At 43.2% G+C, this 14,320-nt stretch overlaps 1 protein-coding gene across 1 annotated transcript in view; it reads right to left on the bottom strand.

The window, feature by feature from the left end:
* ptprn2 (protein tyrosine phosphatase receptor type N2) overlaps positions 1-14,320 on the bottom strand; it is a 201,750-nt gene that overhangs the window by 50,476 nt on the left and 136,954 nt on the right. Inside the window, exon 14 of the mRNA XM_065954457.1 lies at positions 2,526-2,723. Coding sequence (XP_065810529.1) covers positions 2,526-2,723 — 198 coding nt within the window. The remainder of the gene's footprint in view (positions 1-2,525; positions 2,724-14,320) is intronic.

Below are 14,320 nucleotides of genomic sequence, written 5' to 3'. Positions count from 1 at the left end.
GGGAGGGAGTCATGTTGTTGCTGTTTGATTTATGTTGATGTAAAAGCACTTTGGGATACATTTGTTGGATGAAAAGCTTTATACGAATAAAGTTTGATTGATTGATGATTGTTCTATTAAACAGACTTATAAACTGATGTTAAAGGTGGAAAAGTGACAATTTGTTGCTTCTATTAGAAGTTTGAATATCAGCAATCAAGGAGATGTTCATCTTTAACACCTACACAGAATGTATTAATCATCACATCCTTCCACGTCTGATGCACTCGGTCCGTCTGCCTCCCCTCACATCATTTACATATTACTGTCTTTAATGTAACTCAGTAATCTGAGGCCCACACACTGAAGGAACACTTGACGACACATCACTTCATTTTTATTCCTCTTTTCTTTCCAGTGCTGAGAAAGCCTCGTCTGGTGGAGACAAAAAATAAAAAAACGTACCTGAAGAAGTTCAGACCTCGCTGTCTATTTTTCATCCACATGTGACCATCAAACACGCGCATCATATTCTGTTGTAAGGTGCGTTTAGGAGGATTGCACGTTTGAGTAGAACAACACACAGGGTTTGCAAAAGGGAGTCACTTCTCCTGAACACGACTGTGGTCCAAATCTCAGGGGTAATTAGTATCTTTGTGCCTATTGAACACATCAAACAGCCCGCTCTGTCACATCTCTCCCCGGCAGCTCCGTAATGCGTGGAGAGAGTGAGAGTTAGAGAGAGATGTGGGGGGGGGGGGGGGGGGGGGGGGGGTAAGGTGGGCTGCGGTTGGGAGGATGAGGAGGAGGAGGTGGTGGTTGGTGGTGGTTGGTGCTGAGGGTTGTGGGTGGTTGAAGTGAACAGCTATGTATTGCAATTACGATGGCGCTCGAGAGAATGCGACCGAGGTTCAATAGAGATTTTTCATCTGCGGGATCGAAGAGGGTAAGAAGCCTGCTTATGGAAACTGTGGGTGTAATGAGATGTACAGAAACCAGGGGAGAAAAAAAAACACTGGGAACAAAAGGATGAGAGAGCGAGTGAGACAAAAAGGGAAAAGAGAATTGTGAGCGTGTGTGTGGAGAGAAAAGACGGCTATATACAGAGATGCAGACGAGACAGAGAGATGGGAGAAAAACACTGTGATGTCACAGTTTTTTTGAAAGATGTAAATGGGTGTAAGGAGTACGAGAAGCAGGTGATGGGATGTTTTTTCGATGAAAGGGAGAGAAAAAAGGGGGGCAAAGAAAATGATCTGGCAACTGTTTGGAGAGAAACTCACAAAAGTAGAAAATACTGTAGGAATGCAAAGTCGATTTCTCCAGCTTCCAAAACTACTTTCCTGCAAAATCATCGGAACTACATTTTAGTTCTAAGTTACTTAAAGGCAGGGTTGGTAATTTTCTAGAAACAACTGATTTTGAAAGTAGCATTCCCTGAGTGCTACCCTCTGTGTCAGGACCTGAAGACAATTTCAACCAAAATCTTAAAAAGTGTATCTGGAGAAGATTACCAACCCTGCCTTTAATTCTCATGGATGCATGAAATTAATCTGTAAATCCGACTGCACAACCATTCTTATGCAAATGTTTGCAATCTAAATCTACTTGGGATACAATGGTATTTTGTTTTGCCACCGTTGTTTCAGGAGATATAACATTTTTTTTAAGCTGCTCTAATGGTTCCTGGGAGGTTATATCTTAATGTTTTCTACAATGTTCCAATAAATGTGTCCACTTAAGAGCTCCCCCATCCATCTCATCCTCAGATGGTAATTACAACTTTTGTGGCCATTTTGTTTTTTAACTGTTAGTCTTGGTTGTGGCAGTTTATCTGCTAACTGCTTACAGACTCATTAATCAAGCCAACACAGCTCTGATTGGCCCGATTGTTTTCCATCAGGGGAAACAGTTGTCAGTGAACTAAACACCCCAAAATAGACCACTCCAAAACCTATAAACTTTGAATGGTCAGCAGGGGGTGACTCCACTACAATTCTACAATTCATTTAGCAGACGCTTTTATACAAACAAAGAGTAAGAACAACAAAAGCGGGGATCTAGAGAGGAGGAAACAAAGTGAGGAAGTGCAAACGAGTCTGATTGGACACACAGGTTCTGAGGCAAAGCACAACATCGACAGCTGTTCCTGAGAGTTCTGATCAGCATCAAAACCGTCCCTAATATTGTCATTATAATCATTAATAAGTGTGTAGGTGTTCATAAAGAGCTGGGTCTTTAGCTTTTTCTTAAAGGTGCAATTCTGCATACGAATGATGGTGGTAGTTCGTTCCACCACCGGGGGGCGACAGAGGACAAGAGTCTAGTTGGAGAGTCCTAATAAGTGTGTTTGTAATTCTGAGAGACAGCTACCATAATACATACCTTACTAATGAGTTAATGTTCTTTTTCTCCAAAGTTTTAAATCACACTCATTAACCTTCCATTTCGAGTGATATAAACCATCAAGTAGAGTTTCCTAAAGGGAGAGCCATCAACACAGTAGCCTGTCAACCTGTATCATGGTGTTAAATGTAAAGGCTCACCAGGATCATGTGACCAGTGGAGATGTCCATGTTGGAGTGGGCGGGCTCCTCGCTCCAGGAGGAGACGCTGCTCCGCGCTGACGGGCTCACGGCCTGACCGGCGTCACTGAACTGAGAGGACACGCTGTTGATCCTGGAGGAGATGGGCTCCTGCCGCTCCACCGGAGGTTTGACCGCCATGCGCTGCCGACACAGCTCCTGGAAGGAAAGAAGGCACGGGTGGATGAGTCACTGTTGTCATGCAGAAAGGGATTAGGTGAATTAAGGTGAACAATTTGGTTGGAAGTAGCTCAAGATAAATGACAAATCCAAAAATAAAAAAACCTTATTCCTTTCCTATAACATTCAAAGAGAAGAATCTGATGGTGGGATGTAATTATGTCAACATGCAAATCATTATTTGTCTTTAAAACAGAAACTATTTCTAGAAAGATGTCTGGGTAGAAGTGCTACCTGTGCTACCTAAATGGATGAATTTGCAAAGCTCTTTAGTTTGGGAAATGGACTTAAATCCCCCCAAAAAACTCATTTTAATAAAGACCTTTTTCACACAACAGAGATGTCAAACCTTAAAACAACAAAGAGCGGTGATTTGAGGTTAGATCACCTGTGATTGGATGACAGGGAAGCGCTCTTCTGACCTTTGTAATGAGGTCTAATGATTTTCATTAAGTAGACATCGACTGTTTTTGAGTCAAAGCAGAAAAGCCACAATCATGTTTCTCTTTCATCAAAGGCTGGAGACATCATCTTCTTTTTACAGCTCCTTATGTAATTATACTCATTATTTCACATCTCCTTCTGTTCCTGAAAGTTTGAAGATGAATGTCACAAAAGCAGAATGACAACTATTTGCACGAGGGGTCGGCCTAGCCTGCAGGGAATGACCTTTAAAGAAAAAGCTTTCCGTAAAGACTTGATAAAAAACCAAAACATCACCGCGAGCTTACGAGTAAAGGTCAGCGGAGTGGAGCTTTCAGAAAAAAAAAAGTAGCTTGAAATCTTGGAGACTGGTTGCAAGCATCTGGGCAAGAGATAAAACTTTTCTACTAAAATCCGGTTTACATATCCAGGCAAAAAGTATGCCGGTCAGTGTCTGAGCCATGGCCACCATGTCATCATAATTAAATCATTTTCTGAAATTTGATAACCATGAAAAACGGACATCAAGCAGTCGTTTTTTCTTTTGGATGCTTCTGCTTTTATTGGATAGGTACAGCTTAGGAGAGACAGGAAATGTGGGGAGGAGAGAGCGAGGATGATATGCACCAATGGTCACAGGTCTGGAGCAGAACCAGCAAACCAGTGCACCGAGGACTTTGCCTCTGTATACGGGGGCGCCTGCTCTACCAACTGAGCTAAACCAGCTCCCTGATGCAGAAGTTCTAATCCTCAAAATTTTCCACACAAGTAATACCAGAGCAGAGATGTCCATGAACTGCGAAAAATGAATTTGTGGGGGCTAAAGCAGACTAGGTTTTACAAGTCATCTTTTTTTTCAGTATACACTCTAAAAGTCTATCCAGATGCAGACTCACAAGAATGGTGTAATTTGGCATTGGAAAGTCGTCCTTTGGGCTCTTTTGTATTTGACCTTTAAGAAGAATAGGAATGACCGCAAACATTTGGCTGGGACCATTTCAAAGTTTGTGAATCTGTGATAGTAGAGGTTGGGATCTAGCCTAAGAGTCTAAATCATTGGAACACGCTCAAGATGAACCCTAACCCTAACCCTAACCCTAACGGTTCCAAACCTCTTTTGGCTTGTGATCCCGCTTTGACTGCTAAGAACTCTGGCGACCCCAGACATCCAAAACACATTCAGCTACATATAGCCTTAGGTCAGGGTGTAATATTGCCAGCGTCCTCCTCGCATGATGCCCACAGTGAGCTTGGAACGTCTATATGTCTGCACTAGCATTGTGCCCAGAAACAGTATCATTTGAGTACATCCACCTAGGGCAGTTCTGCAGCTGCCATGCCTCACATCTTGTTGTTAAGCTATTGTTGGGTCCATCTAGTTCATCCTTCTATTTTAGAGTTGTAAGAATGTATAACATTAGCTTAATGATCCTGCTGCATGAGGCTGATGAGAATGTTGCAAAAGCAGCTTTTCTAGTCATGAAGAAATGGAATTAAAAAAATGTAAATATTGAGAAAAAAATCGAGTTAAATGAACCACAAGGATCACCGAGGGGATTTGGATGCATTCTGACAAGGACATGGATCCAATTGTATGTCAAGCGTGCAATGAATGACGAGGCAATTCACTGACAAACTTAGAGACCATCACTGCCATATGATCCGCCGTGAAGTGCAAAGTCATAAACATGAGGTTTACTGAGGTTGAATAAGACCATCCTCTTAGGTTGAAAAAAAAGAGGCTGCCTATGAAACCAGTGGATCACTTCATTGAATTGATAAATCCATCAGGGATCAAAATGTCAAATCGACGTGCCCCCCCGGGTGAGACACTAAACTACAACTGCCACATCCATCGTGTGTAATCCTATATAAACTAATCCCCATCATTGCCTGCAATATAACTGTGAAGCTAACAGAACAAATGTCACCTGTCAGATCCTCAGTATGAGAAACCATACATCATCTTACAAGGGCAACCGACTGCAGCAGAAGAGTCCCGGTTCAATCTCTGCGGGGAATCTGTGTTTCTTAATGAGAGGAGATGCTGATGATTAACTGACGAGGTGTTTGATTGACGGTGGAGGTAATGTGAGCAGGGCCTTCATTAGTCCGTATCAGATGTGACTGATACCCTCGTAGGTCGGCACGCTGACACTGATCTACGAGCTCGGACACAGACTCATAAATGTGAGCAGATTATTAAAGTGCTCCCGAGCCCGGCTTGGGGATACCGACCACACGAGTGGTGGAAGGCAAACAGATATAAGACTCAGAATGGATTGCGGCCGCTAATAGATCTAAAAAATTGTACACCGTTTGCTCCCGCTATATGCTCCACCTCAAGGTCTAATTCACAAAGCATACAGTGCTAATGGTGGCTAAATGCCACACTTAAAAAGCTATGAGTTTTACTGTTTAAAACAAAGCTTCCTCTCTGAATGGAGCAAGCAAGAACTCGTAAAAAAAAAATGCTGATTTAACCCCTGACTATATCAAGAAAAGTAATTTACAGCCTTCATATATAGATTACTTATGTTAAGGTCAACAGACGTGGCGCTGCTTTCATGATCACTGTAAACTTTGGGCGTGACATCCCTTATAAATACTGATGCACAGTGACCACCTGATCTCAAAAGACGATGATTCTAAAAGAAAGAGGACATACCTTCCCAAATTAAAGCCTTATTTCTCATTTAAATATGTGCAAAAAGCACCGATGCACAGATGCTCCGCAGCTCAGTGAGAGGTGAAATCCTCTCCTTTGCATGTGTTTTGTGAAGTGTCTTTAAGAGACATTTGCAGACGGTTACTGGGAGCAAACGCTGCGCAATCCTTCAGTGAATCAGTCCCTGAGTGTGTGTACGGAGACTGTGCAGCCAGAAACTACATGTAGCTCTGAATCAGAGCGTGAAAGCTGCACATTTAAGATTCATAACCAGTTGTGTTTGCTCCCTTTCATATCAAACTGTCCATGTTTTCACTCTTCTGATATCTTGTCAAATCAGGTGTGAAAGGCATCTATATCCTGACACAGTTAAACTCTCATGTTTGTCTATTAATTGGGTAAAAGATTTAATTTCATTGTCTGTTTTACAGCCAGTCTTTTACAGGCAGGAGAGGTTTCCATGTTCGCAGAGGTAGCTCGCACTAAATGGCCAATTTTAGATGTTTAATAAAAAGCCAAATATTGTCTCCCCGTGAACTGGTCCAACCCCTCTGGTTGTTAGATGAAAAAGCTTTGTTTGGTTTGTTGCCTGTGCGCCAGTGTTACATCCTCGGGAACACTACACGGTACCCAATCAGCCCAACACACTGCATTGTGGGTGTTTTTTGTCAGGAAGGGGGGGAAAACACGTAATCAACAGCATTCATATTTCAACTCGCCCGCATGGTGAACTTTGCCGCAGCAGCATATTCTTTTATGATGTAATTAAAAACTGTTTCAAAATGGCTTTCCCCCCCACCCCCCCCTCGAGAGCCAATTAGAGGACAAAAACGGCAAAAATTTGAAGAAAACAATATAACCCAGGACAGGTTTAGAGTCTTAAACAGTGCAAATTTACAGCAAAGTCCCAACATTTCTCCCTCCCCCCCCCAAGCTGCAGTCCACACAGGCACAAGTATCTTTATTTACAGCGTATTGATTTTTAAACGAGACACACTCCATCAGGTGGTGAGACGCGTCACGTTAATCACGCTGGTTTATGACGGTGATCAGAGCGTGGTGTGCATTTTCCAGTTTTGTTTCATCGCCATTAGTCGTGCATTTGCTGTTAATGACAGAGTGGGGGAGAGAAGCACGGACTTATAGTCTCTTGCTGTATGTGTGGCGTCAGGGGGTTTGCTCAATTAAAAAGATGCCAAACATTACAAGTGCAGGACGCAGTGTAGACCCACTGTCTAAACCGAGCATGTCCACACAGCAGCCATCTTCCTCTATGCTCGTGGCGGGAAACTCAAAACCTGTGCTTCTGTTGTCCATGTTGAAGCTTGAAAAAATGTTGAGTATCTGACAAATTATTTTCAGAAAATTTTCGATTGATTTGCAACTAAAAGGAAAATACATCATTATTAGATAGGTTAGCAGACAGCTAATGGTAGATGTTGCACTCTAGCATCAGTCCCTCGGACAGCCTTAATGTGCAGTAATGTATTTTCAGAGTGAGTGTGAACTACATTTGCTGCCTCGTGTTCGAGTGAGCGAGAGAGTGTTAGGAACATGCTTCACTCAGCAGACCAAGATGTCCAGGAACATGCAGCCGAGCTAAGAGGATGTGATTGTGTTTCTGTATGCTTCCCACTCTGAGTATGACATCAGAGCACCACTGTGTGAGATCATCCCCAATCAAAATACAGAATGCCTATTTAAACTAATTTGTCAGTGTTATAACATTGCTTTTAAATGATAAATATGTAAGATATCTAGAGAATTAAATGATAACGTGACCTTACTCTATGATCAGACATTAAGGAAACATGCTGTGTTGAAGTGCTGGCTTCTCTGACAACAATGCAGCAGTCAGTATGTCCTCCTTCTAACTTTAGATTCTGCTCCTGAAAGCTCTGGATTTGTTTGGACCAGAGAAGGTAGGCAGTTTTAGGCCCCCCACACGGCCGTTTTGGACGCCCCTCGGTTTGTCAGATATAAGAGCAGTTATCAGGTCAACAGGTGTTGCAGTGATGGAAGCGGTCAAGAGAAGTGGTTCAGATAGAAGTGATTGTACCCGACCTAAAAAGCCTCTGCATGTTTCTAATAAGCTCCACGAGCAGAAACGTGCTCAAACTAGGATCAATATTGGAGATGCTTTTGAAAAATGGAGAGAGGTTAGAACACAGAAAGGTTTACAGACCCATGCAGAGCTGGATAAACACTGAAGCTTCAGAGTCCACCACATGGTGACCTGAGTGAGCATCCACTCTAGAGAGGAGGGGGGGGGGGAGACAGCTCTCTATGATGTTTAGAATTTGGACTGCAGTACACTTTCTAAACACTAGGTGTCAGAGTTACATACTGCTCCTTTAAGTAAAAAATGCCATCTGTATACTTTACAGATCTATTAATGTTACTTATAGTTTCTACTTTCTGCAACATATTTTAAATTTCCAAATGTAATCAGAATCAGCTCAAAGATTCTTGCTTATCTTCATTTCTTGTCAATATTAAATTATTGTTGTTGTGTTCAAAACCTCTGATGTAATCTCTCCATTGTTGGTGCGTTCAAGGACATCTATACTTAACTCTCCGGCCACACAGCAGACATTTGAATGTAACAGATGAGAATATCATCCTTTCCAGGACATCCACATTAGGTAATTATTTTCTTTGTCGTCTGTATTCATTTTTTTTCTGACAGTGCGGCTTGTGAACTGAAGGCTTGTTTTTCAGGCAGACTGCTTTTTAATGTAAGACGATGGCACCATTCATTCCCCGCAACTGCATTAACCGTGACACTAAATGAAGGTGGATAAAATGTTCGCCGTGATGGATTACCAATCTCTGCTAAGTCTTTTCAAATTGATTGTAAAAACAAACTGAATTGATGAAAACGAATGTCTGTCTGGAAGCCAGAAAATCAATCGTTGGAAATTAATGGCAGCGTTTGAAAAAAAAACAAAAAAAACACACACTTGGCAAGAGATGATGTGATACTTGGAAACGTTTCTCTCGTGCTTCAAAGTGTACGTCACCATTGAAATGAATAAATGCATTTTTTTTAGCTTTTTAGTTTAAGGTTACATCACCGCTAAAGGATCAGACGGTCGACTTCAAGAGGCAACGATCGGTTTGGATTTACAGGAAGTAAAAAATGAGTAACAAAACCAACAATCATCGTGCCATGAATGTCTTTTTAGGGTTTCTTTTTTGTGATTTATTTTAGATAGACAGGACAGTGGGTCGAGTCAGAAACTGGGGAGAGAGAGAGAGACATGGGGGGAAAGGAGCCACAGGTCAGATTTGAACCGGGGCCGCCCGCTTGGAGGACTACAGCCTCTGTACATGGGGCAAGCGCACTAACCACTAGGCTACCGACGCCCTGAATGTCTTCATTTCAACATAAAATAAACATTTATTTTGCCTCTAGAAAATTAGCAAAATTATGTTTCAGTTCGCCCTGAAGACAAATCTGTAAAATGCCCTGAAACTAAAAAAAAGCATCAACACAAAGACAGAGGAGAGTAAGAAATGTTGTAATAACTATAAACGTTTTCTCCTGTACATTTAGAGACTTGTGGTAATGTGTCAGTATCGGTTTCTTTAGCCGTATGTTTGCCTCGTCAACCCCTCCCCGCATGAATAAAGGTTAAAAGAAAACAACCCCCCCCTCTCATGGGCATCATGCCAGGGGAACTCTCTTGGCGCCACATGACCGTCTCGAATCATGCATCACCCCGAGGCAACCGCAGGCGTGTCAGTGACGGGGAGGCGTGTGCCACATTATAAGCAACCCCTCTCATTATAAAAGACTTGGGGGGGGGGTTTGGGGGGGGTCGGGGTGTGTCAGCAGAGCCTCATCAGGCCCGCGGGGGCGCCTCTGTTTACATGCCCTTCTGACCAAAACAAATGCAGGGGCCTTCACCCGCCACGCTTTGTCCCTGTGCCCGAGCAAACAAACAAATAAAAGAGGGAACATGATACAACATGGTGGAGACGAGGGAGGCTTCTGACAGAAGAGGAAGACACCCAATACTGATAATAAAAACATCTTTGGACTGCAGATGGAAATGAATGCATCATTGTTTTAATCGCGTTTATCTCATGTTGTTTTGTCCCTTCAGGCTCTCCGTAGATAGTGGTCCTCAGTGTCTCCCTGTAGTCTCACTGATGTAAAAGAAGGACACTGCTGCATCTTTGAATGTCTCATTTCACTTTAACAAACTCTCAGACAGTAATATCCACCTTATGACATCACACATTGACCTTATGACATCACACATTGACCTTATGACATCAAACATTGACCTTATGACATCACACATTGACCTTTGTTACCGTTCCTTTCAGATGTTTGACCTCAGTTTGGGATCCCTAACCACTTCCTGTTTCTGTGCTTAACTTCATGTCCTAAGCTACCATCTACCAGAAGGCCCTTACTGTATTTCAAAATAAAAGCACAGCTGTCTCTTAGCTTAAGACAGCACTAAACTTCAAAATAAAAGCCTAACCATTTTTATATTGAAATGTGAAATAATGGAATTTCAAACATGCCTTTAAAAAAAGTGATTAATCGCAATTAACTATTGAAATTTAGAGAATAATCGTAGGACGTATTTGGTTACATCTAGGAAATAATAAGATGAAGTTTGAATTCCTTAAACACAACAGAAATGTGAAGGACAAACCAGCACGGAGGTCTTTAGAGTACTCACTTTCCTGGTTTCCTGAGCCGCTATTATCTGCACTGACAATATCCAATGTCAAGTTCCTGTCTTAAAGAGGACATATTATAATACTTCTCCACCTTTTCAAACAGTCCCCCCTGTGGTCTAAATGAAACATCTGTGCTGTGCTTTGTTCAAAATATAACATGAATCAAGCACCAGAGGAGGTTTGTGACCCTGTATAAACCAGCTCTCTCAGAACGCTCCGTTTTGGTGTGTGTGTCTCTTTAAATGAAATGACCCCCCCCCCCCCCCCCCCCCCGAGTTTTCCCCGTAGACATCACTCCTCTGTAGAGAGAATAAAAATGGCGGACCTGCTCAAAAGTTTTGCTCTAGGCTGGGGGTGGAGATACCAGGGGAGGGGAGGGGATTTTTTTTTTTTTTTGTGACATCACAAGGAGAGCACATTTGAAACGGAGCATTTTTCTCTGAGTTGTAAGACTTATGCAGACCACAAACAAAGGACTGGATGGGTTTATTTCACATTTAGTGGGTCAGTAGACTCTCAGGTTACCAAAATATATGTTCAAAAACACTGTTCAAGTGGATTTTTTTACAATATGTCCCCTTTAAAACATGCTAATACTTCTAAGTTGTTGTTGTGTTCCTAAAACAACTTGGTTGGCGCTGGGATACATCTCAGTCATTGTTATAATATGATTATTTAATTTGTTGCCATGTTGCTCAGCATTAAAACCTCTTCGATTGTGTCAGCTGTTGCACAAGGACAAATCCAATTGTTACAGCCGCTAATCCTGCGATTTATCCGTAATGAAATGTAATGATACAGAAATCAAATCCACTTCTAGAGGAAGGTCCCCCCCAAAGACCAGAAAGTATAAAACTGATTAACTTTCTGATATGTAATCAATCCAATAACACTCTCTCCATCGTGTTAAGAGTGAGAAGACGCAGACTGGAATCTGCTCTGATATTTAATGAAACGTTGTTTGTCAGCTAACGGAGCAGCAGAACGAGATGGACGACAGGAAATAAGAAAACTGGACCGACACACAGAGAGCGAGCGAGAGAGAGAGAGAGAGAGAGAGAGAGCGAGAGGAGAGGCTTAGGACAGGCAGACGGGGAAGCAGAGTTATTGTTTGGCTTGTTTAATCTTAATCGAGATGTTCTGGAAATGTGTTTTGCACTTATTCTTCGGCGGTGTAAAGATGATGTTATCGCGTCTGTGAAGGTCGTTGAAATTGAATTGAGACAGAGAGAGGAAGCAGACGGAGTGTGAAGCGGGCAGAGGGAGCCAAAAAAAAAAAAAAAAGAAGAATCCTAAAAAACATCCTAACAGTCCATTTCTTATGTCTTACAAACTTTAAAACAATATCCAGTATGTCTTTCCTTTTTCATGTTTCCAGACGTCCATGCTGCACGGTGATGGTATCTTTAAATAAGATAATACTGCTTTTAGATTAAATCTCTTGATTTGAGGGAAATCTGTGAAAAAAAGTTTTTTACTCCAATCACATGTAATCATCTCATCGTGCTGGGAGGAGAGTTTTTTTTTTTTTTAAAACCTCTTAGAAAGAAAAAAAAAACGGACTTTGAGGAGCTGATAAAAGTTTGAATCAGATGTAAAGATAAACTGAAGGCGACAGATGTAGACTCCCGTGTCGGCGGGCGGAGTGATCCAGGGACTACCTGACAAGATTCATCTACCGCCAATCCCCCGTCCCCCTCCCCCTCCCCCCTCCCCCCTCCCCCCGTCCCCCCATCCCCCCGTCCCCTCCCAGCGCTCAGACATGGAGCACACACTCCTCTGTCGACGCCTGTCAATCAACGTCTCCTTTGTCAGCGTCGGCCAATCCCATGTCACGGTTTCTACGGGACTGTTTGATTGACAAGACAGGGGAGCGGGGAGGTGGAGGGAGGTGGAGGGAGGTGGAGGGGAGGGGGGGGGGGGGGGGGGGGCTGTGACGCGAATCCAAGACAGGGTGTGTGTGTGTGTGTAAATGTGTGAAGCAAGGCCTCAAACAAACCCGCCAAGGGCAAGAATCATTAACATGCTGCTGAGTGTGTGCATGTTTGTGTGTGTGTGTGTGTGTGTGTGTGTGTGTGTGTGTGTGTGTGTGTGTGTGTGTGTGTGTGTGTGTGTGTGTGTGTGTGTGTGTGTGTGTGTGTGTGCATGTTCGGGTGTGTTTGACAGCCAGTGAGAAGGAGCTGCAGTAGTAAGGCCGTCAGGCAGCCTGCCGCTTCCTGTCTGCTTTAATTGCATGTAGCCCTAGAGACTGCACACACACACACACACACACACACACGCAGACACAGCCTAGGGAGGGAACCCCTCCTCTCACACACACACACACACACACAGAGACGCTGACAAAGAGACGAGGCTTACACGGCTAAGATGGGAGCTGAACACTGAGGATGACGACGGCTCGCTGTCGAGACTCGATAAAGACGACGCAGGAAGACGGAGAGAGAGAGAGAGAGAGAGAGAATCCACTGGAGGAGCTCTGGGAGTGTGAGCGACTGAAACCTCCCAAGAATGACAAACATGAAGATTTTTTTTTGTCAGCTATTAATCAGATAAATAATGCAGAATTATGCAGTTTTTTTTCTTCTAATTAGCTGCTTGAAGAGAAGCTCGGAGGAAAGCATCCATGACGATAAGTTTCTCACACAGAGGAGAGCTAATATGTTATGTAGACAGCGGAAATGTCAGCCTGTCACACGGCGAGCTGAAAGTCAGACTTTAACAAACAGTATCCTCTTTTATAGGCACTTATACGGGATAATACGAGTCATTATTCATGCTCCATCTTTCATCGTCTTGCTCAGTTTGGTGAGCGGTAAATCTTCATGCAGCAGGAATTTAACATCATGACTTCCTCACAAGTCCCCGGTTGATGAGGTAAACCTCGAAAACGCAGCGGCTCAGTCTATTTCAGGAGTATTCAAACTCCCCGGAGAGCGGCATAAAATGTAAGCACTTAGGGGATGGGGCCGGGGCTCATTATAAAATCAATGCTCACAGGACCACTCTCATTTAAAAACATGGCGGGGGAAAAGGTCAGCGTGAGAGAGAGAGAGAGACGGGGAGACAAAAAAAAAAAAAAAAAAAAAAATCTCAATCTAATTCTTTGCTCAAAAAGCCACTTAATATTGGATTGTGTAAATTAAATTTCACACCGAGGCTATTCCCGGCCAAAGGATAATTACAGCGAGCAGAGGAGGGGAATGGGAATGACTCGAGGCGGGGGGGGGGGGGGGGGGGGGGACCTGTTGGGTCGGCGATATCGCTTCAGGTCTTCCAACAACAAATTATCGCGTCTGAAATCACCGCACTGCATCCATCCAACGACGGGTCACAGGGACTGACAACTACAAGAGAACAGCTGGGCGGAGATTTGACGGGAACTGAATGTTAGTTGGACAGCAGCGGAGGAGACGTGGAGGTTGGTGTCAGACTGCGCCCTCTAGTGGACGCATTAACATCCATCCCAACGTAGAGTTATAAGTAGTGACGGTTATCAAATGTCTGCCAGAGGGAGTGGGATGAGTAGCAAAAATACTGATGGTGCATTATCATGTTTTTTAAGGTTTATTTTTGGGCTTTTGATGACCCTCTTTAGAGACAGGACAGTGGATAGAGTCAGAAATGAGGGAGAGAGAGAGAGAGAGAGTGGGGAAGGACATGTGGAAAAGAGCCACAAGTCGGATCGGCCTGGAGGAGCATGGGATGCGCACTAACTGCTAGGCTAACGACGCTACAAGTCATTTAAAAGCTGCGTTAATATGTATCTTACATTTGATTG

This window comes from Labrus bergylta, chromosome 4 (genome assembly GCF_963930695.1).
Source record: "Labrus bergylta chromosome 4, fLabBer1.1, whole genome shotgun sequence".
Classification (NCBI taxonomy): Eukaryota; Metazoa; Chordata; class Actinopteri; order Labriformes; family Labridae; genus Labrus; species Labrus bergylta.
The sequence above is the reverse complement of the archived record's forward strand: the minus strand, read 5'-3'. Positions and strand labels throughout refer to the sequence as shown.